At 38.9% G+C, this 27,535-nt stretch overlaps 2 protein-coding genes across 6 annotated transcripts; both read right to left on the reverse strand.

Annotated features, from left to right (window-relative positions):
* Window positions 1-160: 160 nt before the first annotated feature.
* On the reverse strand, window positions 161-16,422 carry slc12a8 (solute carrier family 12 member 8). Of its 2 annotated transcripts, none has more exons than XM_057336501.1 (14): window positions 16,399-16,422; window positions 16,042-16,103; window positions 15,786-15,932; window positions 15,483-15,674; window positions 15,165-15,396; window positions 7,824-7,937; window positions 7,387-7,474; window positions 6,717-6,804; window positions 4,097-4,243; window positions 2,185-2,830; window positions 2,028-2,113; window positions 1,819-1,936; window positions 1,268-1,328; window positions 161-1,072 (listed from the first exon to the last, which is right to left on the reverse strand). In XM_057336501.1, the coding sequence occupies exons 2-14, from the start codon at window positions 16,081-16,083 to the stop codon at window positions 901-903; spliced, it is 2,133 nt and encodes a 710-aa protein (XP_057192484.1). In that variant the 5' UTR covers window positions 16,084-16,103; window positions 16,399-16,422; the 3' UTR covers window positions 161-900. The 2 variants fall into 2 exon arrangements, with proteins under 2 accessions (XP_057192484.1, XP_057192483.1); XM_057336500.1 differs by having other exon boundaries at window positions 16,042-16,108; window positions 16,399-16,415.
* A 1,936-nt stretch (window positions 16,423-18,358) lies between these two features.
* On the reverse strand, window positions 18,359-25,445 carry znf148 (zinc finger protein 148). Of its 4 annotated transcripts, none has more exons than XM_057336548.1 (7): window positions 25,069-25,445; window positions 23,968-24,324; window positions 23,587-23,739; window positions 23,175-23,298; window positions 23,009-23,092; window positions 22,678-22,796; window positions 18,359-22,385 (listed from the first exon to the last, which is right to left on the reverse strand). In XM_057336548.1, exons 2-7 carry the CDS (start codon window positions 24,307-24,309, stop codon window positions 20,766-20,768), a joined length of 2,442 nt encoding a protein of 813 aa, XP_057192531.1. In that variant the 5' UTR covers window positions 24,310-24,324; window positions 25,069-25,445; the 3' UTR covers window positions 18,359-20,765. The 4 variants fall into 4 exon arrangements, with proteins under 4 accessions (XP_057192531.1, XP_057192530.1, XP_057192533.1 ...); XM_057336547.1 differs by having other exon boundaries at window positions 23,968-24,415; XM_057336550.1 differs by having other exon boundaries at window positions 23,614-23,739; window positions 23,968-24,419.
* Window positions 25,446-27,535: the final 2,090 nt, after the last annotated feature.

A 27,535-nucleotide genomic window follows, 5' to 3' on the forward strand; every position in this document is an offset into this window, starting at 1 on the left:
ACTCTTCAGTTCAGATTGCTATAGTCACATGATGTCAAAACAGGTGCTATACCTTTTTTGTTACATTGGCATTATAAATAGGTATTTTTATAAATGTATTACATATATTATTATTATATTATATTACATGGCATTATAAATAGGTATTGCAAATGCTAGATATAGTATTGTATTACTGGATACTAATATTATGTTAGATCCCACGACTCAAGCGTGCACATACGTCCTAATAATTTGAAAAGTTGGGGTAGGGTGGGCATGGCTTTTCTGAAAATAATAATAGTGATAATCTTTGGAATAATTTCCAGTTATTACTATACCCCATACATGCCCACATGAAAAAAACTATAGTATACATTCGTATTATAGCAAACTTAAGTAGCGTAGTAATTACTAGTTTGTTAACATAGTATTCTGTAATATTATCAATTGTGAATATGATCAACTTTAATATTGATCCTATAGTAAATACAAAAGTATGCAACAGTATTTTCCATGTGGGTGTTACAGTCATACAAATTTTGTGAAATTAAGCAAAAATGATACAACTTTTACTTATGTGATACAACCTCAACTTGATGCTGTATACTGTTCAAATGCTGATGAATATTAACCTTAATACAATGGTTATTTTAATACTATTTGAATATGCTCAGACATTACATCCCTGACCACCGGCGATCACGGCACACTGATTGCACAATCCCTTGTTTCAGATAAACATATTGATTCACTTCATATTTTCCAGGAAAACAAGACTGTACTTCCTCCTACAACCTCATAAATGTAGTAATGTCAAAAAATTCAAGTATTGCAGCAATCAAAAAACATTCAGTCAGAATTTTATCCACATGTACTTGAACCAGTCAAGCAGTTTAGCAGGGCGCAGCTGAAACATGCTCAGTTTGACTGAGGATGGACCATCTTGTCTGTGGTGGTGGTGATGAAGGAGGAGTGATGGTAACGATCGCGAAGGGCAAAGTCTGCATTTTCTTCTGTCAGCTGCTTGGTCTCCATGCCAACAGAGGACAAAGAGGGTGTCACCACGATCTGATCCTGAAGGGCCCCTTCCCTAAAAAGACAGGCCAATCTTTGGTGACGTGAGGTTCGGTATTGTGTATGTGCATATAGATGTACTTTATTGTCACAGTATCTACAGTATACTGCACTGCCACACACTCATAGGTGCAATAGTCAATTTATAAATGCAGTCATGGAAGTGCATCACTCCATCCATTTGCCAATTTTGAATCAGGACTAGTCCTACCTTCCCAAATTACTCAGAGAGGTCTTGAACCACCTGAAGAAGCTGAAACCTGCTGCTGCACCTGCGGGTGGAGAAATGTCTTTTTAAAGAAAAGTCATATAAACTAAACCTGGTAGCCCAATTGTGCAACACAAACATTATGATGATCAATCGAATTAGACATTTACATTAAGGCATTTAGCAGACGCTTTTATCCAAAAGTGACTTACAAAACTGAGGAAACATTGAAACAATAAATCTTAAGGAAACAATAATACAGAAATTCAATAACAGAAATTCATGTCATCTCAATATCAGCACTATGGCCAACGGAGTCAAAAATGATGACTCGAAATGCTCAGGGCTGCGTTTCCCAAAAGCATTGTAAGCCTACGTTGATCGTAGCACCATTGGTGACAATGGTTCTAAGATCAACTTAAGGTTACGAGGCTTTTGGGAAACACAGCCAAGGTCAGTTGCTGAAATAGGCAATTCGGAAATCTGCAAATTACTGTATGGCCCCTGGGATTTCAAAAAAATGATTCAATCAAATTACAATTTGGTACAGTTACCTGTTGGCAAACCTGGGCTTGCTGTTCCAATGTAGAGGAAGAGGATAAGTGCTACTGTAATGTTAACCAAGGCGTACATCCACTGGATGACAAACATTATCATAAGAGAGCACAATGCCTGAATAAAGAACATAAGTCATCAAGTTATTTTTTTATAAATGTAATGAATTGCTTATACAGTATATTGTAGATGTTTTTCCAAAACTTACACCAATTAACGAAACCCAGTGGTTACAAAGCTTTTCATAGACTGAACCTTGAATTGATTTGATTTCTTCAAGGCTTGGTTCTGGCCCTGTGAATGACAGATTTTTAACAGATTGCAATCTCTTTATTGAGGCATTATTTCATGTGTCATATACTCACCATTCCTGTCTATATGCTCTCTTGGGAGCTGTTCAAGTTCAGCCGAGCCAGAATTAGGCAAGGACTGTTTCCTCTTGTCTACTCTTGTAAGGTCAGACTCCTTAAGTCCTATCTGTCTGCTCATATCATCATCAAATCGAATAGTTTGTTCTGGCACTCTCTCACTTTTCCCTTTATCTAACTGTGCATTACTGTTCAAGTCCAACCCAAAACTGTTCAGCAGTGTTTCTTTAGCTGGAATCTTTGATTTCCTGCCTCGGCCTTTAGAGACAGGAATAGACACTCTCTGTTCTTCAACATTGTCTGTGCTGGTCAATGGAAATATCTGGTTCATGTCTTTGGTGAACTCCAGTAAAGTGCCATTCATAGGTTCACTGATGGCTCCCTCGCTGCCGTAAGAGGGGTGAGAGCTGGACACGAGCGTTTTCCTGGAGCTCGACCTTTTGATTGGCATCTTCCCTTGCTGGACCTGCAGCTCATAGCTTTTCACCACACAGAAGTAGCAATAGTCAATTACGCTGTATGTCAGCATGAAGTTGATGGTAACGATGGGAGCCAAGACATTGACCTGGCCGATGAAAATGAAGGCCATGGAGATTAAACTGGTCAGACAGATGGCAGCCAAAGGGGTCTTATTGGCCCCACGCTGTAAAACAGAGAGTTGAGAGGATAAAGACGTTATGGCTCTGTGAGTTGCCTACTGCCTACATACAGTACGTACCATTGTGAAATGAAGTGAAATGTGAAATAAAACATTACAATTTGACATCAAACTGACTTTTTTTGCAACAGCCTTTGCATCAGGGGCATGTCCGTCATGCCTCAAAATGCTGCCTATGTAAACTAAATTTAGAAACAGCACCTGTGTAAATTAAAACTTGATCAATGATCAGAGTGAATTATCTTATTTATAAATGTGATAATATTTAATCATTTAATATTAATTTAATTTTGTATAACTGACATTATTAAAAAGATCTATTTCACAATGTACGTTTATTAGTTTGGTTTCTAAGCACTCCATCCTTAACCATTTCCAGCTTATGTAATAAGTGAGCATAAACATTCAAGTTAAAACGTTCCAAGAACAACTTATTTCAAGAGTTCTACCTCACCCAAGACTGGCAATTACCCAGAAGCCCTCACAAGAGTAGGCTCTGGGACGGAGGCTGAGCTGGATTGCCCGCATTACTGCTACTGACTGGCACAGCTCCAAACCCACCTGGGTTGGTCTTTTCTGTGCTTCCTGCATTTGTTCTAGTACTTTGATTCAGGCTGAGATGTCTGAGGCGAGCTTGTAGCCCGTAGAGAGGGGTCAGGCAGAGCTCATGCGAGGGAAAGGGTGTGCTGTGCTTTCTGTAAGCCACAACTGTTCACTTCATTCCTTCGTGTTTTTGGAGTGCACTCGGTTGCACTATAATTAGGAACTTGTCCTGTCCTCGGTAAAGCACTCAGTGTGCATAAGTTAAAAAAAAAAGTAAACGATTCATTAAAGTGGCACGAAGTGCATGAAAAAGAAATGTTTTTAATCACCCGCACATCATTTCTGGTGTGATCAGTATCTGAAAGAACCCATTTTAAGATTGTTTCTGGTTAACGATTAGTTGATATCTACTGTAACTCAATTATGAAAAACCTACAATATGAACAAATCCATTGTGTATAGTATAATACCACCAGTGCTCAAGAATGTAAAAAATAATAAATGTTATTTTGAGCAACATATGTCATATGTATGGACTGGAAAACTATGTTTTTTATTTAGCAATAAGTCTTCTATAGAAAAAAATAAATACTAAATCATAAATCATTTGTGGCTGGACAACAATGGCATAAAGCCATCCTGAACACGTTCATGTTTTAACAATAAATCATGCTAATATGGTTATTTCCCCACAGTATTAATACTAACCCCTTTCCCAAGAAACCCGAGAGCTGGGATGACTCTCTCCTGGGCGATACACTGGAGGATCCTGGGTGCTCCATACAGGCCGCCCATGCAGGAGGCCAGGGAGGAGATGTAGAGACCCAGCAAAAACAGGAAACCAACCAAGGAGACCTGGGAAAAAACAAAACACAGAGGGGAAGAGAGTGTAGAGTGCTCCACCCAGCTCTGTTCCGCTTGGCCAGACGAAAAGAGTTTTTACTGTGTTGAAGGTAAATCAAAGAAACCAACCTGACAGAAGGTATACGCAAACACCACGAGAGAGCAGGCAATTACAACCAATTACAAGAAGGGTGTTACAAGAAACCCGGAAAATGCACTTCTCACCTGCTCAGTCACATGACAATTCGCACTTATATAATCATTACAATAGAATAAAATAAATATTTTTACAATGCCAATTGATCGAATGTTTTCGTGTTTTTTCTTTGTCTTCTTTCTGTTCTCATCATCTCCCACTCTGTGTAGTGAAGAAGCGATCTTGATCTATCTGTCAAGTTAGCTACAATTTATGTGAACTTGTGTGTGTGTGTGTGTGTGTGAATATCTTGTGTGTGCACGCGTGATGCATCTACGCGATCACTTTAACAGCCGAAACTTATACAACTTTGTATCATCTGGTCACCATACAGACACGTATGATATCATTCGAAGTTGTAAGTGTTTACAATTGATTGTATAGATCCACGATAACCCCAAAACATTATGCTTTTGTAAAATAAAGGAAGCCAAAAGGATGCACTTTATGCCGTCTGTGAACTGTCTCTCTCCGTTCACAGAAGCAATGCAGGTGCGTGTATGATGTGACGTTATGTGAGTGATGTTGTGCTGTTTATGCTGCCATTTACAGCATTTTTAATGCATCAGACACTATAATCCCTGAACCTCCTAAAGGGCAACAAAACGTATTTTGGCTTTAACACCTGTTATTAACTCAGAGATATGGATTCGGACAGCAATTAAATTACCACACAACCTTGGTGATTGTCAAAAAACAGTAGGTAATTCGGCCGGGGATTTTGGATTCAGCAATAAAATCACCAATGTAGCCTTGTAAATGGTGAAAATATCATACGTCCCTATGAGAAACAATTACCATCCGAATAGGGCTTAAGACTTAGTCTGACTAGCTAAAGTCAGTGAAGAAAGCTGTTTCATAAAATAAGCTCATGGTTGTCTTTAGTAAGACAGTCTAAATCACACTGCTTTGTGGAAAAAGTAAGACACTGAACAACTTAAAACAAAATGGCTGACAATAGGCACTCAACCCAGTTTTTCTTTGCTGAAAATATTTGCATATTAGAGGATTACAATGCTGCCTAATCAATTAAAATGAACAAATTAAGCGATTACAGTGCAAAAATAATAAACACAAGGCTTGGACTACAGTAACTGAGTAAATTAATGTAGTAATCAGTCAGTTTCATGAACACATGAGTCAAAAATTTCTTTTGCACAAAGGTCTTTCAGTGGATTTTATTTCTCTTTAAAAACCTTTCCTCTTCTTGTTGGCCTTTTTAAAAAATATATTTGCTATAGCACAATACAAATCTTATTTTGATTTAAATTCAGTTCCAGTTCAAACCAGTTCAAACCAGAACATACATCATGACATTACTGCATTAAATGATTCTACATCAAGATAGTGTTCATCTTGTGTCATCAGTAGCGTTATCATGGAAACCAGCAAACTTTCAGCTGCTCTAGATTCAAAAGTGGCCAGGCCTGACTTGTTTTGTACTATTAGCAAGATATTTTAATAAAAGAGCAATATTTATTTATTTATTGTTTCACTCTTAACGACATCCCAGCATCTAAGGCTATATTCATGGCGAGAACTAGTCAATCTACACACATCCATACACAAGTCGGGGAAGGGGCAATTTTAGAGTCTTCAATTAAACGGATAGTTCACCAGAAAATGAAAATTCTGTCATGAATTACTCACTCTCTAGTTATTCCAAACCTGTATAAATTTCTTTGTTTGATAAAAACAAACTTGAAGAAAGATATTTGGACGAATGCTTGTAACCAAAAAGTGACCCCATTTGACTACCGTACCATAGTATGAAACATGGCAATGGTAGTCAAAGGAACCCCAGAACTTTTTGCTGTCCTACATTCCTCAAAATATCTCATTTTGTGTTCAACAGAACAAAAAAAATAAAGTAATTTTTCCTATTATGGTAGTCAATGGGGTCCAAGAATTGTTTGGTTATAAGGATTCTTCCAAATATATTTCTCTGTGTTCATCAGAACAAAGAAATTTAAACAGATTTGGAACAACTCAAAGGTGAGTAAAATGATGACACTTGGGGGGGGACTATCCCTTTAACCTAACCTGCATGTCTTTGGGCTGTGGGAGGTTATAAAAGGGCAATAAGAAGCGGAAAAGTTTACAAAGACCATGCACCATCTGAATTCAGGGCGTCTGGCGTTCAAAAAGGCCTTATATGCATGACAGTAAATGCTAATGTAACATTTTATCTGTAGATAAATAATATCGTCTGAACTGAAAGAAAGATTTGAGAATGAGTTTAAATAGTGAATAGACTATCCTTTGAAGCCTGGCAAAACAACAGATTACCTTTTCCGCTATCAAGAAATCATAACGCAGCGCCTCTCTGGTGCAAATGGCTCCCAGCAAGAACACAAAGACAAGATACAGGAACCACCTGCGGATTCCCATGCAAGAATGAAGGTTAAATTTATTATATTTATAGAGCATTATGCAACAAATACATTAAACCTTAGATTAAATACAACACAGAAAAAGTTGCCTGCAACTGTTAAGTGGCTATATTTTAATAACTCACAAAATTTGTATTTACAATTGGTACTATTTTTAAGCCCTACCATAAATGAAGTGCAGTCAACCCAACAGAGGTTAAAGTGATAGTTCACCCAAAAATGAAAATTCTGTCATCATTTACTCACCCTCTTGTCATTTCAAACCTTTATGACTTTCTTTCTTCCGCCTAACACACAAGTAGATATTTTGAAGAAAGTTGGTAACCGAACAGCACTGGCCCCCATTCACTTCTATTGTATGGACACAAAAAACCAATGCAAGTGAATGGGGGCCAGTTAACAACATTCTTCAAAATATCTTCTTTTGTGGTCTACAGAAGAAAGTCATACAGGTTTGAAATGACAAGAGGGTAAGTTAACGATGATGAATTTTTGGGTGAACTATCACTAAGTTAAACAAAATGAGAGATCATGGTTATTATAGGTGTGGACTGGCAGATACATACGAGACGCAGACAGCAGCAAGAGTTCCCACAGGGATGTTGTGTTCAGGTCTCTGGAGATCTGAGCTCATGTTGAATCCTGCCAACACACCTACACAGAGAGACACAGAGAGAGAGAGAATTACTGTGCAAACATGCCTTGAGACAAGGGTCCATTCAAAACCTGAACAGCGGATATCATAACATATCCCAGAGCTAACTCAAAGTAAAAACGTCCTCACTTGTTTTGTAAGTGCATATGAGAAAGGAATGGAAACATCTTTATTTCTTTATATACAAAAGAAGTGTGATTTAAGAAAGGATTTCTGTGAAATCTGCTTTCTAAATCAAATCACAGCTTTTAACATAGGACATCAAGTATTTGAGGCTGTCTGGGCATTCTAGTATCAACATTGTTTAATCAGTGGTTATATCACAGTTTATTCATGTTCTGTAGTCACCTGTCGCCGCAGGAAAGAAAACCCCAAACACAGTGAAGAAAGTCTCGCCAGTCGTGTAGTCTGGCAGTGTGTTCTTATGCAGCAGTTCCTCCGAATAGCCAACGAATCCATGCTCTGCAATAAACAGATTAGTTCAAAACAATGAAAGATATCTGTTTATTACAATGTCAGCAAGCATGAAACATTACAGAGTGTTTTTTGGGGAAAGCCTGCACTGAAACAGATAAGAATCAAATTCATCACCGAGTACATCATAGCCTTCGGTCACAGAGAATAACAGACATTACACACATAGCACACTGTCTACAAGCAGAAATATTCAGGAAAAATCAGCCCGATCAGTCTAAATATTTTATATGTATTGTGCACATGTACAAGGAAACATTCCTCAGCTCATGACCACATAGAGAAGTGTTTCCCGAACATGCAATAGTGATCTCCCACACGTTCAAATACAATAACCTCCCACCCTAAAATCAAAGCAGATTCGATAGGGTTCTGTGTGTGAGAGGGAAGACTTCAATCTCTCATGTGAAATATTACACACCAGGTTTGGACTCCTTAGCCACGCATGGGCTGACCGCCATCGCCCCTTATGTAACAACCCGGGGGGACAGACACCCCACCAAGATGCGTGCGAACCCAGGGCCGGCCTTTCCTTGGGAATACATGCCAAGTTCAATAGCTCTGCAGTGTGGACATGATTGAGGGAATGCTGGACTGAGCTCTGGGTGTGTTCACAGGCAAACAAAACAAGGCAAGAACAGGCGCAGCTGAATATTTACACAAACATTACTGAGAGATATCACAATTGTACTGTAACGTCAAATGAGAATGCTATTTTAACTCAGGGTGACAAAGTGAATGTTTGGATAGCACTGATGGAATATTTTTTCGGAGGTTTGTGTAGTTTTAAACAACTTTTTTGTACACTTGAGGTTTGTATTGTACAGTGTATTAAATGCCACAAGTATGTGCTCTTGGTTAGTGCACCCAAAACACGTCATCGTTTGCTCCCTACACTAGTTCTTTATTCATTAAATGCAAAAAAACTGGACGAATGACTTCTATGACACTGGTGTTATTTTCCCTTTTTCCTTTTATTTTCCATTATATGGAATTGTGGCTCAAACATTCTTCAGGGTGAGAGAATGATAACTTCAAAAAGTGTGGTTAAAGTGTGTAATTCTTTGGAGGATCTATTGACAGAAATGCAATATAATATACATAACTATGTCATCAAGTGTATAAAGACCTTACAAAATGAAGCGTTGTTTTCACAACCTGAGAATGAGCGACACCACGGGTTCCCTTGCATGGAATTCACCATGTTGTTTCTACAGTAGCCCTACACGGACAAACTGCTCTACAGAGTGCGTTTCGTAAATACGTTATGTCCTTCTGCAAAGAAATGAAAATGTGACGACATCTTAGCCCTGTGTCAGCCACCGTAGGGCTTCGAAAGGGAGGGGAGTAGTGAGCCGCTAAAATTCATACACTGGACCTTTAAACTACATTAGCATTAATATGCACGTCTTAGACTGAAGCATAAAAATATAAGAGTACACTAATCTGAGTGTCTGATAACAATTATATCGTTTGGAAGGAATTTGCAACAGTGCATATGGTTCATTGCAGTAGCTGAAATTCTCCTTGACCCCCAGAGATAGCATACAGAAATGGGAAAAAAGAAATGGGTGGCTTGGGAGGTATCTAACCTATGCAAAGACAAGGCACGTATCCAAACAGAGATCTACAGGACCTGGCTATGCAAGAGAATGATCCATTTCCCTCTTGGTTATCTTGTGATGGGAAAGAATGCGTTCTCTTGGATTAATGACATGTTTATCCGAAAGGAAGTCACCACCCTTTCAGAAGCCCTGTCTGTTCCTACACTTCCAAGTCACAGTTCTTAGCTAGAAGGGGAGAGTTAGAGAATAAGAAATGCAAGAGATCAGACTAAAAAGATTAAGAAAGTTAGCTAAAATAGATCTTGTCTAATGCAAAACAATGCATCATACAGTAACATCTAACATGATAGTGTATATGCATGTCCACATTGATACATTTCATGCAAGTATAAATGACAAGATGTATTGAAACAGGAGATCACAGCACATGCGTTGCTGTGGCCCACCCTGCCATGTTTTTAAGCAATTTGACTGCAGTTGAATATTTATAGTGGGAGTTCTTCTGATCTAAAGGTTTCTAAAGGAAGTGATGATGTGGACTTTGCTAGTGAGGAGTTCGGATCTGCTTCCTGCCTGCTCCTTTGTCTCAGGCCAAAAATGTGGGTGAGCCCGGTCAACACCCTTCACCCAAAACTATGAGCGCATGTCAGTTTCCTGTCCAATTCAGTGTGTTTAAATAAGTGTCTTTTGCATTTAAGTAGAGAGCTGAGGAACAGAACATACCCCTCAACCAAGGGAACAAGAGACGTGGTATAAAAACGCATCACACCATCAATCAAACGTGAGTGAAAAAACAAGTATGCAGCCTGAAAATAAGTCAGATGATTAACTTATGTGCAGACTTTCTTTTTTGCCAATTTTTATACACAATATTACTCCCTCCCAGATTAAGATTGACAGAATGAGTAGTATTTTTAAGAACTGAACTCAGAACCCATTTTAAAGGGATAGTTAACACAAAAATAAAAATTCTGTCATCATTTGTTCACTGTCATGTCCTTTAAAACCTGTAAATAGCTATTTTTTAATGATTTTTAATGATGGGCTAATGATTTTTGGTTACCAACGTTCTTCAAAATAGTTCTGCAGAAGAAAGTCAAACAGGTTTGGAATATGCATGAGGGTGAGTAAATGATGAAATAATATTAAGCTATTCCTTTAATATCCAGTTCAATTCCTAAACATTAATGAATGATTATTTAGCCTACATTTAAGATCATAAATTAAATTTCTGTGATCCTGTGGGGAGAACACTTGAAGAAAACTGTAATTAGCCCAAAAGCCTGCAATATAGAGCTGATATAGAGATTACAAACTGAAAGAGACCAAATTCTTCAAATCCTGGACTTGCCCAACCCTGAACAAAAATTGAAACAATAACAGCAATTAAAAGTCTAGAGCAGTAGTGAACCTCACAGAAAGCTCAGCGCTCCTCTTGTGTGGTAAGAGAGGCACAAAAAAAGAGACCGAAAACTAAGAGGTGCTCTCATTTTTTTAATCTAGCACAAATGTGTTCATGGCAATGGTATGAACTATGAAAACTCTAGTGGGTTGTTCTTTATCTTTTCCAAAAAAAACAACACACGCGGTTTCTGACAATCTCATATTAATCTTGAGTACCTATAGAGTATTGCATACTTCATATCTTCAAAGAGTATTTAGTTTGATCACATTTATAAAAGATAGATACAGCTGTACCATTTTTTCCGAAAGCATACGGCGCGTGCGGGGGGGAGGGGTAGGCTGAACTGAAGCACATGCGCACCCATTGCCAACAAAACATAGACATCAGTTTCACTCACCGCATGCGGTTCATGTCCGGCAACTTTTAGCGCTGGGACGGCTCCATATATCAGTTTCAAACGATCTCCAAATCCAGCGTTATATCCACCGTTTATATAACATTCATCACCCAAATGCAGTGAACAAACAAACACCTGAACTTCGCGAACTTATGCTCTCTCTCTCCTGCACACAAGTGAAAATGACGTCTGCACATGCTCCTTCTCCTGCTCTCCTTGCTGCCGCGTGGGCGTGCCGCGTGCTTTTCCGGGAGAATTGTCCAATAAGCGACTAAGAAAAATTGTTATGAAACAGTTTTATATGTTCGAAAAAAACTTTCCGAAACCTATACTATCACTGGGGGAGTGTATCGAGCACAGAAATACTACGTAATACGCCCAACTCGTTTTTTGACAACTTGACCATGTTAAGCATGAGAAGACAGCACGTTTAACATTGTAAAGAAGTCAGAATGCATGACACACCATTGCAACACCCCTTTAACAAAACAAGTGTACCTTAAATAACAAAAGTAGGTAGCAGTATTAAAGGGACAGTTGACCCAAAAATAAAATCTATATAACTCAAGCATATCCATTCCCAAAAAATATTCACAACCAAGATACACTGCCCGTCCAAAAAAAAGTCACCACATGGATTTAACTCAGCAAATAGGTAAGAGCCTCACATTAGATTGGAGGTCAGGTTCAGCAACATCATGTGCCCAAAGAATGAGGTCAGCTGACTACCTGAATATACTGAATGACCAGGTTATTACATCAATGGGTTTATTTCTTCCCTGATGGCACAGGCATATTCCAAGATGACAATGCCAGGATTCATCGGGCTCAAATTGTGAAAGAGCGGTTCAGGGAGCATGAGACATCATTTTCACACATGGATTGGCCACCACAGTGTCCAGACCTTAACCCCTTTGAGAATCTTTGTAATGTGCTGGAGAAGACTTCTCCAATCATCAATACAAGTTCTTGGTGAGAAATGAATGCAACTCTGGTCGGGAATAATTGTTGGACGGGAATACATTGCAGAAGCTTATCGAAACGATGCCACAGCGAATGCGTGCCGTAATCAAAGCTGAAGGCGGTCCAACTAAATATTAGAGTGTGTGACTTTTTTGGGACAGGCAGTGTATGTGCTCTGCCCCTGAGCATTCTTTTCAGGCTTTACAATGTCACAAATTGAGGATGTGCCGGGTAGAGCTGTAATCGGGCCTTAAAAGTTAGGCCCGACAGTGCCCGAGCCCGACAGAATTCGGCCTGAGCCCGACAAGTACATTTTGATTGACAGCTTTTTAAAAGCCAGAACCCGTTTACAGCCCGACATTAGGCTATTCAAATGTGAGCACGCACACAGCTTTTTGTCAAGAATGAGTCATTTATACATGTTTTAACATAATTTATTAATGACTAACGTAGGCTATAGGCCACTTGGATGCTGGAACAAAGAAATAAATAAGTCCTCTGTAACATCGTAACATCTCACATATCCCACTGGCTCATTATTCTCATTATGCACATGGTCAAAACTTTTCCACACCTCAGACTTTGCTTTAGTTGCTGGTGCAACCAAAACGTAATCGCCAGAGGCAAGCCTCCGTTTCACCTCCTCAGCCAACCCTCAGCATCCATTTTTGCATCTTTGTCGAGCTAATCGGAACGCATCACATGACCGCTCATTTACCGCGCAAGCCCGAGCCCGGCCCGAGCCCGTGTAAAATTATAGAAATTAAGCCCGAACCCGTCGGGTCACGTCGGGTTCGGGCAAAGATCTTCAGCTCTAGTGCCGGGATCTCTATATAAACCAATAGAAAGCGCACATCCACCGTAAAAAGCTTTCCTTGCACTGACCACCTGCCCTTGACTACGTGATTACCAGCGTTATCAAAGTGTAAACACATCTGCACAGCAGCTCCTTTTTAACCCACCCATGCGGCACCCGGCCTAAACCGTGCAAGCCCCTGGAGGCATGCCCAAAGTGAGATCATCCCACAACCACAAAGCTTAATTATAACAACATGGAGGAAACAGCACCTCCTTTCCCCCAGACAGAACACACTGCACCCGGGCTCAAGCTCCTAAGGGAGGCGATTAGAGCAAGATGATAGTGGCAGTAGCACTAATGTCCCATGTTCAGCATCCTGGCTTTCGTGGAAGAAAGAGAGAATGCCATCTTTCTAAAAGTCTTGTGTCTTTATAGGACAGGAAGCCAGTAATCAAGAGAACAGGAAGAGTTGGGATGGATTTCCTGCAAACCCAGTGTGAAAGTACACAGTGACCTCGTCTGAAGTGGTCAGCCACACACAATAAAAAAGTGAATGCATGCTTTCTTTGTCCTCAGTGTAAACGACTTGTTGTTAGCTCATATGAATTCTTGCAGTATAATTGACTGTTTTGTTATACTTAAAATAATCTTAGCTGTTTTTGATTACACCTTGGTACAGATGTATAAAGACAAGCAGACAGGAAAGACAAATGCTCCCACCCCCATGTTTGTTCAACATCTATTTTTTTATGATACGGAATTGTTATACTTTTGTGACTATATTAGGAAGCGACCCGGTGCTCCCAATGGCCTTGCGCTCCTTTTCCAGCAGAACATGAGACCTGATAGAAATCTTACAAACTTTTGCCAGCTTATCTGCGGCAAAACACTGGCTTCCACTCTTTAAGTCAGGAGCTTTTATGGAAACTAGAGAATGTAAATAAATGCGAAGTACTATTAGTACAAAACAAATGGCATAATGATTTATGTTTTACAAAACACATTCGATAGCATCATTTGGACACGCCACCATTTGTATTACCCTGACACCTTCTGGACACTTGTTGCAAGTGCAATACAGCTAAACATGCTTTTTATAAATATATATAAAAAAACATTAAACTTCATTATGATTAGCAACCAAGTACCTGATTTAAATTATTATAACTAAACAATGAAAACCCCAATAAGAAATATCTAGTGACAATATTTGAATACAAATGCAATGTTCAATATAGCAATATATTCAGCAAGCTGAACACCAAAGAACAAAATTACTCATCTAAACAGTGAGAACTATCTAGAGAAACGTCTGTTGTTGAAAGAAAATTCGACAGCACATATTATTTAGAATAAGATAAATTGACTAGAACTTTGGTATCCTTGTCCAACAGGTTTGCCAGGAAACGTGCAAAGAAAGAAATGTCAATATAAGAAAGACAAGCAATGTTAAGCAGGAACTGTGAAAACAGCACTGCAGGGCCTGATTCTCTTACCAATGTGCTTAATTACTTTAAGGGAAAGTTGTGGCTTGTGGTACAGTCACGCGTGTGACAGAAACGTTTCTCAACAGGTGTATTTGTTTATGATTCAATATTACATTTCTTCATTAAATGTATATGATGCATTAAAGATTGATTTTCATTAAAGAATGATTTTCTCAGGAATTATCTGGGATACAGGGTTGGTCTGCCCAAAGACCTCAATAAACCAAAGACCAATATTCAAGTGGACAAGTAGAAATGGCTGGGATATATTGTAACTAGTTCCAAACCAATTAATTTGATAATGCTGTTATCCAACACACCCTCTTAATAAAGTGAAAACCTAAAAGTACAAATGATACATTTCCAAAACCACTGTCTGACTTCTTCAATTCAAATCGATTTTCTTCAAAACTACAGCAACTAATGGCAATGTGATCAAGACAATTGTTTGAGCAATTAAATATTTTAATATTAATATTAAATTAAACAGGTATGGGTTGACGACGCCAAACCAAATCTGATGTAAAGCAGATGCTATAAAGGTACTAGATTCCTAATCGAAAATCCAAAAACGTTTTTTTACAGTCAGTTAAACTCACCTGGATCTAGATTACTAAATGTCCCAATTACAAAATCCAGAGTGGACATAGCCAATACAGCCAGCAGAACCAACTGAAGACGTATGATCCATTTAACCCCGGCCAGGTTAATCCCGAGCAGGCCCGACAGAACGGCCACAGAAATCCCCCTCACTGCCCACACGCTCTGTAAACTCAACACCTGAGCGATGGACTCTGCAAAACCCGTGATGTACAGAGCTCCAGCGACACACTGGAAACAAGGTCAACAAAAACAGTGAATTACTGAAGTATACAGTTAACATCATATATGTGATAATTTATGCAAGCCTTGCTCACCTGTCCAAACACGTACAAAAGCCCCACAGTTCCTCCGACTCTTCCTCCGAGCACAGTGGACACCATGGAGTAAACCCCACCGTTGCCCACACTGCAGCACTCAGACACCCCTATGCCAGACATCACCGTAACCAAGGCGACCAATACAACCAGTGACACCAGAAGCATGCCCAGCAAAACTCCTGTGTTACCCTGAAGATATTTAAAATTTACAATGAAGTCAGGAACATATGTTTAAACTGATGTAATGTACATCCTACAAAACTCATACAAATATAGCCTACTATATGATGATACACTTACCACAAGCCAGCCAGTCCGTAAAAAGAGCACAACTCCGAAAATGTTGATCATGCAGGTGGTGAAAACTCCATCCCAGGTGCCAAACAGAACTGGTTCCCAGACAAAGAGCTGCACCTTCCACCAAGGTTGAGCATTACTCTGGGAACCCTATACACAAACCAGTGTCACTCATATCTAATGTCACCATTAAAATACGACATTCGTCTACACACCTGAGTAAATTATTGACATTATGTGCAATAATAAAGCAGATTACCTGAGCATCTTCAAGGAATATTTCTCGAACCTGTGGGCACATATTTTCTCCTAGGAAAGGCGCTATACTGGGTATGAGGGGGGAAAAGGCTTTAAGTGAGTTGAACGTATGACTCAACATAAGCCTGTTAATAAGTGACAAACATTTCAACTACCAAAAACAAACATGTAATCTAGATTCAACTAACATTGAAATACTTCAAAGTGAAAGGCATAGCAAAACAAAATCATTAAAGTTTTGTCACCAAATGTTGTACTGACTTTAAAATGGAAGAAATGCTTAAGCCTTAAGGACGCTGTACTGTGATATGATAAACTACTGTTAAATTATAAGTTTAATCAACAAACGCACACATACCTGAGCTGGTGTCGTGCTCCCGGATGCGACAGCATGAGACGTGAGTGAACGCGAAGCGCGCGCCCGCGAGCTCACCTGAGAGTTTGCGTAAACTTAATTTTTACATGTCTCGGTAAGGCTGTGTTTGAAATAAAGAATAAAGCAAGGCTTTAAAAAACAATAAAAATGTCCAGTCCAAAACAAAATCAAAATATATTTTTTATATTTAAATAGTCCTAGTTTTACTACATCTATATCACATTCTTGTGAAATAATGTATGAAACGAGTTAAAATATTTTTTCTAATAGCATAAACGGGGTTTTGTTTGCGTATCTTGATTTGATACCACCGTGATTTAGATGACTGCAACGCTAAGAATTTCCGGTTTAACGAAAGTATTTTTCACAGTGACAAATTTCTTATTAATTTTTGATTTATTGATTTTAAAGTATGGCAGTAAAGCTGTACTCGAGTAACAGCTGTCTGATATTTTGTTGCTAGATATCAATGAAAACGCTACGTGTGCAATAAACGTCATTAAACAAATATCTGCACCACGTAGCTCCACATCAAGCGTGAGTGTAGCCCTCTCTTTCATTGATCGTTAACTTAAAATGTATTTTTAAATAGTATTTTGTTTAAAAAATATAAGGGTTTTTACATTACTGTCGTGTTAATAATCATAGAATCAATTTAATGTTTGTGCAATGTACAACGTAAATCTTCATTACAATGTAACTTTATATTTCATTTGATTTTTACATGTTTTCACAAATGGGCTAGAATTTTTAAATATCTTAATGCAGAGTTTCCCAAACAGCAGATCATTGTTATCCATTTAACCTTTTACAGCTACATTACATTTGAATAAACCTGTAACAGTTCTTTACAGCTTTATATCTTCTTTTAATCTTTATAGGGGTACTTTTTATAAATTGCCTTATTAAAAGTTAATGTGCTGTTTTTATGTCAAACACTTAACACTTAATCAGTTAATTCAACCAATAAGAATAATGAACTTGCAACGCCTGTCTCCTGGAGTGCCCGCTTGCTCCACTAGATGGAACTCTCTACTACACCTGGACTTCACACATTGTACTACATTTCCCATACACCATTGCAGGACTCGTTAGGCTCAATCACCATCACCTGAGCACCTGTCCAATATTTGAGTGCGCATGATTTTAACAGGTATTGCTTGTCTGGAAAGTATAGTTGGTGTGCCCCTGCCCTTAGAGCTCCTGTAACCACAACAACTTCCTTTTAATATTACTTTTAATTACTCCATTCAAACTGTTTTCCGATGTTGTGTAAATAGCGCCTTTGACTTCATTTTTTATTCATTTTGAACATATTGCTAGTTTTTCCTAGGCCAGGGAAAGTAGGTCTAATCAAGCCTCAAGCATTTCAAAAAGACTCCCTTGTGATATACCCTTGCTCTTAAAAACACTAGGTACTGAAGACCTAGGTAGACAGTTTTGTAATCAATCAGTTCAAATTCTTTGAGTGAGTTACGTTTCTTTTTATAATAAATGAATATTATGAAGGCAAATGTTATGTGCTGATTAAAATACAGCAAGCACGGTGTGAATCAAACGCGTATTCCTCTTCTGGTCTTCTTGCCTTCATGTGTCATAATGAAGATGTTTCATTCCTTTCATGACACACACCCGTACATACAGAACTGATCACTACTGAACACTACTCCGTTCCGGCATCAATATTTTGATCAATTATGAAGAAAAATTAATCGCTGTCTGGCCTTCTGAGATTTCGCTATGGAGATATGAAGGCTAGGATCACGGTTTAATGGCACACATGCATTTGGTACGGTTTACTTTTATCTGTTTTAAAGTTTTTATCAGTAGTATTTGATATAGCTATTGTTATTATTACACATTTCAACAAATATATATATAAGTAATGTCACTCTTTTGATTTTGGCATGACTAATGTGAAGTGATAAGGACAGACTGCATCAACACTCAACTACTTTGTCATTGTATTTGGAAATTCAACATTACACAACAAAAGCACACAACCAAAAAACATCCAATCAGAACGTCTCCCCCGATTTCTTAGGCAAAATATTGCATTAAAGTATTTTCTATAGAAATAATTAGGCTACAATAAAATGGATACACTACATACAAAAATATAACCAGTGTACAAAGACAGTCAATAGACATGCACACCCCAATGAAATTGTTTATATATCTAGGACTATCAAGCTTTCTGACCAAATAAAACCACCTGTTTTTCACTCAGTTTAACATTTGTCATGAAACAATGATACGTACCACCAGAATGGAATCAAATGCTCAATTAACAAAATAAGGACAAAAGTGATGTGTTTAAATGGATATGGATCTTTTACGAACAACAACTCAGTTTACAAAACACGATCACATCATTTGCTTAAAAAAGGCATCAGACATCCCTTAAAATATTCAAATTTCTGAGCCATCTAAACCAGTAGCGATTAGACATTGAAATTATAAATAATATCCTAAAAAAGATAATTTGAGGGTGTGTGAAATCCAAGATTGTAATCGTTAAAACTGCATTTAAAGCAAATTCATAGAGTACTAGAAATGTAGTTTTACAAACATGAACACAACGTGTTTTAACAGGTGTGCTTAGGGGACCAAGACATTTTCTTTAATTATGTCTCTATATATACTGCACGCAAAGGAAAAATGTGCACAGCAAAATGCACTTGAACATAAAATATACAAGCTATTTACAACATGTAAAAGGAAGAGAACAATAAAGGAATGTTTAGGCACACTTTGAAGAAACCTGAAACTGTAAAACATTAGTTGGTCTTCGACACCCAAAACATGCGGACTATGGAAACCGTACTCATAAGGCTGTTCAAGAAACACCAGCAGAACAAACGCATGTGATGTATAATTGTTCATAAACCCATTTGACAATTTACACAAGAATAGATGAATTAAAAATGTACACAGAAATTTGTCCTGCTCATGTTTCATGACCGAGGCCAAGTGAGTGTACAGCTTGGCATGATGCTTCATATTTTTTTTTTTAAATAAGCATAACTAAATTTGATCAAGATAGCTGTAGTTAAAGCAGATACATTTCCATAATCTGAGAAAACAAAGCTTTTATATTACATGATTAGTTATTACGCTAAAGAAAGAGAGATGTGCAATAAACAAATGTTATGTGTACATATACATACAGTCCTCATACAATTTTACTAAACATTAAACGTTACTTTATCAGTTCTATTTCAATCCAATAAACAAAACAGCATGTGAATATGATGCACAGACACGTGTGCTAATGGACAAAGAGAAAGCATAAACATGATCTGACACACATTCTTAAATCATCTTCCTTGATTTCACTAAAGACAATTTACCATGTTCTGACATAGTTCTTCTCTTTAATTTTTTTAGGTGTGCATTAAATGCCTAGATAAGGGGAATCGAATTCTAAACAAAAGTGCGGTAGGAGGATAGTGCCATTTAATATTTAGCAGATTTAAGATGCATCTGCAATTCAAGAAAACAAACGGATGAGAAAGCTTTTTTGCACTTTTTCTTTCAATAGTTATGCAGTAATAGTCGGATTCAATGATGACATGTATGAACTGCATACCTGTTGCCGCCGTTTATGACTTGGCAAGGACTATCAACTAAATCAAACTGTACCGATGATCACAAAAGTATCTTTTCTTTGAGAACCTCAGGAATATTGTGCAAAAATTATATAATCTTAATATATAAAATGGGCTGGGTCAGTATGAACTCAGTAAAGATTACCTGCAGATGATTCTTGTAGAGATTGTATATGATATATGAACATAAACCATGATAAGGTCGTCCATCTAGTAAGTGCCTTACTCAAGGGGAAAACAGTGAGGTCCTTTTAGTACCTCTCCAAAAAAACATGTTTACATAATAACAAAATACATTACTGATTGTAATGCTAGGTTAGTCCTTAACAACTGTTAATGAATTCCAGCAAAAGGACTGAACGCTATAATGCAAGGCCAAAAGGAAGTTGTATAATTTCTACTACAACAGCAATGATAGTTCGGCCAAAGATCGCTTCAGTTATTAAGGAAACGCATGGACTATACAATATCTAGTTTAGCAAACCGTCATTCGTTCAACTTAAGCATTATATGTGCAATACACAGACAATGCCATGACACAAAGAGCATCCCATTGTCTTCATTAGAAGTGCTTAAATGAAATCAACTGATCACTTTGATTCCCACACGTGATTTGCTTGTTTGATGGAGATGGAAAATCATATGTATTTGCACATAAATCACATTGCCTTCACTGATAGAACTCAAAGACCTTGAATATAAAGTGCCTTTAAAATCGAAATCGTTAAAAGCTTTTGTTTAGCCAAAGGTTTGGCTGCTCGACGCATCTGGAGATGAGGTTAGTTGAGTTCTTGTTTCACTGACAAGAGAGAACTCTGGGAAATCTGTTCCTCCGTGTCCTCTCAGGCTAACTTGTCCGCTGGCAATGCTAAACTGTGAAGATATTCCAGATCGGGAGCTTGAAAACTGAGATCGAAAATTCTGCTCAAAAGTGGCCATTTGAAATGTCTGACTGATATTTTGTGCATCTGTCTTTTTAGGAGGGGTTACCTGGTCGAGAAAGTCTTCAGTTGGCGAAACTGAAGAGGGGTTAGTCTCATCACCAGAAAAGGAGAAGGAGTGTTGGGAATCTACTAAAAGGCTAAAACTGGGTTTCTCCAAGGTGGATCTCAAAGGAGAGTTCATGCTCGGCCTGAACCGGGATGGGGAGCTGAACTGCTTCTCGGTGGAAAACAAAGGCTGCCCTGCAAGACTGGCACTGTCATTTACAAATGTAAGACTCTGGTTGTTTAGGTAGGTGTCGTTCTGACTGGTCCTTTCTAGCGCTTGCTGGAGAAACTTGGAGTACTCTTGAAGAAGGCTCGCCTTCTCTGCTGGGGGCGCTTGCGAGCCGGTACCCAAAGACTCGGAGGGGCTGCTTTCATCTGAGGAGTTAATGGAGATGCTAGACGTCACCTCCGTGTCAGCCACACTGAAGGAAATCTCAGCTTGCCCGTTGGCCTTATTGGAGTAGTGATCGAGAAGGGTCTGCAGGACTTCATCTGGGAGAACATTCTTCTCGCTGCTGGACTTGATCTCCACATTCAGAGTCTGAGTCTCGGAGAGAATCGTGGCGGGAACAGTCTCATCGATGACGCTCGCTACAGCCACCTGAGTGACGGAGGGCTGCGTAACGATGCTGCTCACGTTTAGCGCAAAGTCTCGGCTAGCGTTCGTCGTAGGTAGCGCTTGAAGGTAACGCCTCTTCTTGAGAAACTGCATGGCGTCGTCGTAGTTTGTGCTACTTCCAGTCGGTTTTGCATGTCCTGCCTGTAAGGCATCTACGGACTCCATGTCAGGGTTGGTCTCAACGTCCAAAAGGCCTTTGTTATCCACGATCTCAAACGTGTATCTTGTTTCTTTGCTTTCTTCAAATGAGGACAAGGGAGAGAGACTTTGAGACGGCTCTAGAGACTGCTGTTTCATACCCTTCCTGCTGGCAATCTTCTTCAGGACAAGTTTTGGAGGACATATGATCTCATCATTAGACTCCTCCCCTGCAAGATGCCGGTTGACAGGTGGGGAATCAGGGAGCTCAACAGAATAATCTGTCACGACGTACTCATCTTTAACTTTGGTGGCTACTGCGTAAAGAGGAAGGCACTCGTTTTTATCGAGCCTGTCATCCGTTTTCTCCTCAGTATCAGCTTCTACTGCTTTTTCTGGAACAATGGGACTTGTGAGTGAGACTCGACTTTTGTCAGAGGTCTTTTGACGTTTCTTCTTGGGAAGCGTGCACTCCTTGACAGGAAATGATAACCCTAAGGTCTCCGGGCTGTGATAAGGGACGTCTTTGGCCGCAGCTTTCTGCACCTTTCTGTCCTTGTTCTCGTGGCACATGCGTCTGTGCTTCAGTACTCTGTCAGTTCTGGAGAAATACTGTTGGGAAAAATAGACATTACTGACATCATAACTGACTACATCTGTCTAGTGCTCCCACACTTTTTAAGTTTCAAAAAAGAGCAAATTCCAGCCAATAAAACATGTAAGAGCTGAGCAACATACAAACAAATGTATATTTACTATAGAAGATTTAATGACTTTTTAAGATAGTATTTAATTTCATGACTTTCCAAGTCTGGATATCGCATGTAAAATTACCTGATACCAGAGCATGTTAACTTCAGAGTATGAAGTCTGATTTAGTATTGACCAATTGCATTGCTCTAACCTGATGGCAGTAGTCACACTGGTAGGGCTTCTCTCCGCTGTGTGTCCTCTTGTGCCTTTCCATGTGATACTTCTGGATAAATTTCATTCCACACTCATCACAGCGAAAAGGCTTTTCTCCTACAGGTGGGACATTACAGGGGATTATAAATGTTATGCAAAACTGTTGAAGGAAATCAAGTAGTTTCTTTACTTTCAAAGTAATTAAGGAATGTTAAACTTCCATCCAGCCCTCCACAAATCTATGAGATTAGGCCCGTTTTGTCTGTCTATAAAGGCCTGATGGACCACAAAACACGGACTTAGATTAAAGTTTTAACATCACTGCTTACCTGTGTGGATTTTCTCATGTCTCTGAAGAAGGTACTTCTGAATAAAACGCATGTCACACTGATTGCACTGGAATGGTTTTTCACCTGGAAAAAAAGTATTTTTGTTCCGTTTTGTTCTTTGTGTGTAAACAATTTCTATAAGAGCACATACATAGTTCTGTCTTACCTGTATGAATGAAAACGTGTCTTTGTAAATGGTAGTTTGTCCGAAAAGCGGCATTGCAGTGTTCACAAACGTGGGATTTTGGATTCTGGTGGCCAAGGGACCCGTCTTCATTAATAGTGAGAATCTAACAAGATGATGGGAAAATAACCATCAGAAATAGAGTTTAAATATTTTAAATATAGAGTTTTATATTTCCTGTCTGTACATTTTGGATTGTCGGGATTCTGCTGCTAGTAAGTCTTAATACTTAAATGTAAATTTAGCCGACAAAGCTCACAAAACAGAAATCTCAGATAACCAAGTAAAATATACAAAAGTAAAAATATTTAACTCACATTATCCTAAACAATTTACCACCATCCTGTAAAGTAGCCCTCACTTAGAAGAAATCAGATAATGCATACTACATTACTTTAATCTCAGATGCCTGAAAATAAACCTTTGCAGGCGAGCGTTGCTTTCTCTTCTTCTTTTTAAGACAGTCATTTGGGTCCCTCCCGTGTTTCTTCTCCTTCTTATTCAGAATCAACGAATCTGGCATTTTCATCTCTTGCTTTATATTCATCTAAAAAAAGCGAAACAAAAATTGTATCACATATATGTAAAGAACATTTACATTTAAAAGTTTACAGTTTAAAAATAAGCTTTTTTGTGACAAGGTCAAGGACAAATAATTCTGGCTAATATGTTGGTTTTTATTTTTTATATGAAGATAATGTCCAAATACACATTGACCAAGTATAGACCATAAACACAACAACCACTCTTAATGTATTAATACACCCAAACTTACTGGCATATTGAGCGTATAGTGTAATTTATGAGTGATTCGTGGTGAGAAAGCTGGTCCATCCTCTCCGTCATTTTTCGCTGTCTCCTCGTGAACCATCAGGTCTTCCTGGGATATCAGATCATGTGAGGTCAGCACTCCACCCACCAGGTCATCATCTTCATCATCATCATCCTCTGCCAAAAGCGGGTGATTGGCCAGACTTCGCTCCCCAATTGTCATATCTAAACTGCCTCTCCTTCCTCTTCCATCCACCCTTGAAGAACCCAAGCCTCGAGATGGGTGGTGAAGCCCCACAGGGCCACATTTCATAAGCATCCCCTCCAACTTGTCATCAATGTTCATCGCTGAGCAGTTGAGCTGAAGCCACAGAAAGACACTTTACCAGCATAGGGATTCCCAACAATAGTCAACACGATTGTGCTCGCACAGTACTTCCGCCTCCGTCAACCTGACTGAGAGAAGGAATAGTTTAAACCTTAGTAAAACAAACTATCATATTGGTCATATGCAGTTTCTGCTATGATATATCATGTCAGCACTAATCTTCCCAGATAAAATTCCATGCTGGTCACTGAGAAATTTTATTTCAGACCTCTAAATCCACTGTATTAATAAAGTTTCACAGAAAGCTCAGCATCTGGAAAACTTCAAATCAAACAGATGAGGCCATTCTGCAAATTTGTATTATAAAGCCTATATAATGCCATGTTAGTAATAAGTCTAAACCCAACAAGGTCCACGTAGAAACCGGATCAACATATAAACTGCATGCATAAATTGTCTTCTGATTTATTAATATTTATATACATAAACAAATTGCCCAACTGTATTTACAGTTACAGTAATTTGCTGCCTGTTGCCAATGTCAGTTGTTCAAAGCATAACGTTACAGATAACGTACACTGTGCATTCACGATAGTGCTCCATATTATAGTATTTAAAGAAAGAGTTTTATACGTTTTAATGTATTAATGTTGGTTAAAATCGGCCTGATCTCCATCATTCTGCTGCTATATCACCACGCAAACTAAAGACAGAAGAATCCTCACATTTTCACGCTGGGTTGTCATATAGACTCATACAGATGAAGAGTATACGTACCGAATGTGTTGTCAGTGCGGGGCTGACAGTGGGTTCGAGCCGCTCATGACGTGTTTGTCAAACTTTACTGCGCTGCTGCGGCTAGCATTCGAGGCTAGCGAGCTACATTCCATCTGCAGCTGCGCAGCGGTGCATTGTGGGATCTCGGCGAATACCTTCTTCCATGGCCCTGTCCCAAATGGCGCACTTGCGGTCTCGTGGACTTAAATTGCGCGTTCTCGCCAAGTCTACGAGTCCGTAGAGTGTCCCATTTGTCTTTTTAGCGCTCAGAAGTCTGCTCGCGAGCGCCTCCTTTGTGCCCTCGATGCGGTCTTCGGCGAAGCCCGCATTAACGGAGACTCCACTGAAGTCCCCTACCCAGGAATCCTTGCGAACGCCCAATCACAGAACGGATGGGAGGAGTGTCGTGGATGTCAGACATTAAAGTAAACATGACGGATACATTTTTAAATGTATGTTTTGATAAAATTCAAAATTAATTTATTAATTAGTTACTTATTCATATTATTGCTTATTTATTTTCTATTATGCCAGCTATTCAAGAATAAAAACTTTAAATGCTGTGCTTTTTCTTACTTAAGGTAATAAGCCATGTTTTGTTGTAGATCTATATCTAGTTGTCTCTGGGCTCTGTAAAGCTAAACAACACAGCTTCTTTATTATAGAGAAATATTAAATAACAACATATATGCATATTACGAAGTGTATACAGAAGAATAGTGTATACAAATAAATACATATACATAAATTGCATTTACGTCATGACAAATGAATGCATTACAAACATAAGTATCTATGTATAATGCTCGGGTGGTATATCAACATATGAACTACAGACCAATAAAAACCGGCAGCTCCTGTCCCAAATAACAACAATGGGACAACAAGTGGTCGAATTCACGCGGCGCTGCGCAGACTGATCAGCGAATGACAACAAAGTACAGCGAGAGAGATTAGAAAGCACCGCTTGCTCTTTCCGGCGTGATGACCTCAAGTCTGTTCCAAAATGCACTCCCATGTACCCTTGTGGACTCGTGCCTAGTGCCCTATAGGTCTGCACTTTCTGACGTCACCAAGTGTGGACTCAGAGGAGGTCCACAAGACCGGAGTGCGCCATTTGGACCAGGGACCATGTAGATATCGCTGGCCCGGAGGCGGAGACCTGCGAGTGGGAGGATCATACGCCGGAAAACTATTACATTTCATCGTAGTTTAAAGTTTTGTTTTCATCACAAATTGTTAAAATGCAATAAAAGAATATTCCATAAAACCAAAACGAAAAAGAAAGCATTTTATGGACAAAGCCTGTTTTAGTCCACCAGACGTTCTCTGCAACCTTAAATAAAAAAATGTAATCAAATAAACGCACAGCATCATAACTGTCTTTACATTGATATAAAAATAATAATTACGCCTATTCTTCCATTTTCATTTCAGAAACCACAATTTCTCTGAGCCACTGCGATCACTGCAGTTTTTCTTTGTTACCAATTAATTATCATGACTTCTGCTGTTCTGACAATTTGTGCTATCATCAGATTGTTCTGCCCTTTCGTGTGAGTTAGGTTTAGGCCAGGGTTTGGGTTGGGGTTAGTCTTAAATGTTTTAGGGGAAAATACAAAATATACCCCTGAACAAAAACTACAACACACATTTAATGAACCAAACAAAATCCTCTGGAGGTTTGTACAGCCCACTTTCACTAAAGTCCCACCCACGTGCAGCTGGCTCCGACCTCCATTTATACTCTGATATCTGACAGCAAAAATCGAATCTGTCAGATAACGTTACCCCTGCTAATTGGCAAAATTGAGCCTTGATGGGCTTCACGTTCAAGCAGGCCCATCCAACAGGTCAGATGGCATGGTGGTTAGTGCCTTAGGTTTGTGATTCAGCAGGTTATTGGCATGAGGCCTGCCTTTGCTTTTTTCTCATTGAACACAGGGGAACCTTATATGACAGCAATATTTTTAGTTGTGGGACTGAGAACTTACTTCTTGTGGTTTTGAAAGTCAGCAGTGTAAATGCGAGACAAGTATGGACTTTCTATCTCATGGTATACAGGGGGAATGGTATCTCACAGCAAAATTCTGAGTTGTCAGATAACGTCCCCCCGCTATAGCTGGCAAAACTTGCCTTGATGGGACTTACATTCTAACAAACCCACCCAATAGGTCAACTGGCTTAGTGGATAGTGCCTTGTGTTTGTGAACGGCAGGCTGTTGGTTTGAGGCCTCCCTTCATGTTTCTCTCATTTAACACAGGGTAACCTTATCTGACACCTCATTCTTAGTTGTCATAATACATTCTCCTAGTTTGAAAAATTTGTGATAAAAGCCTGAAACTCGCGAGTACCTACTACTTGTGGTTTTGAAAGTCAGCAGTGTAAATGTGAGACAAGTATGAACTTTCTATCACATGGAACACGGGGGAACGGTATCTGACAGCAAAATTATCAGCTGTCAGA

The sequence above is a fragment of the Triplophysa rosa genome, linkage group LG6, assembly GCF_024868665.1.
Source record: "Triplophysa rosa linkage group LG6, Trosa_1v2, whole genome shotgun sequence".
Classification (NCBI taxonomy): domain Eukaryota; kingdom Metazoa; phylum Chordata; class Actinopteri; order Cypriniformes; family Nemacheilidae; genus Triplophysa; species Triplophysa rosa.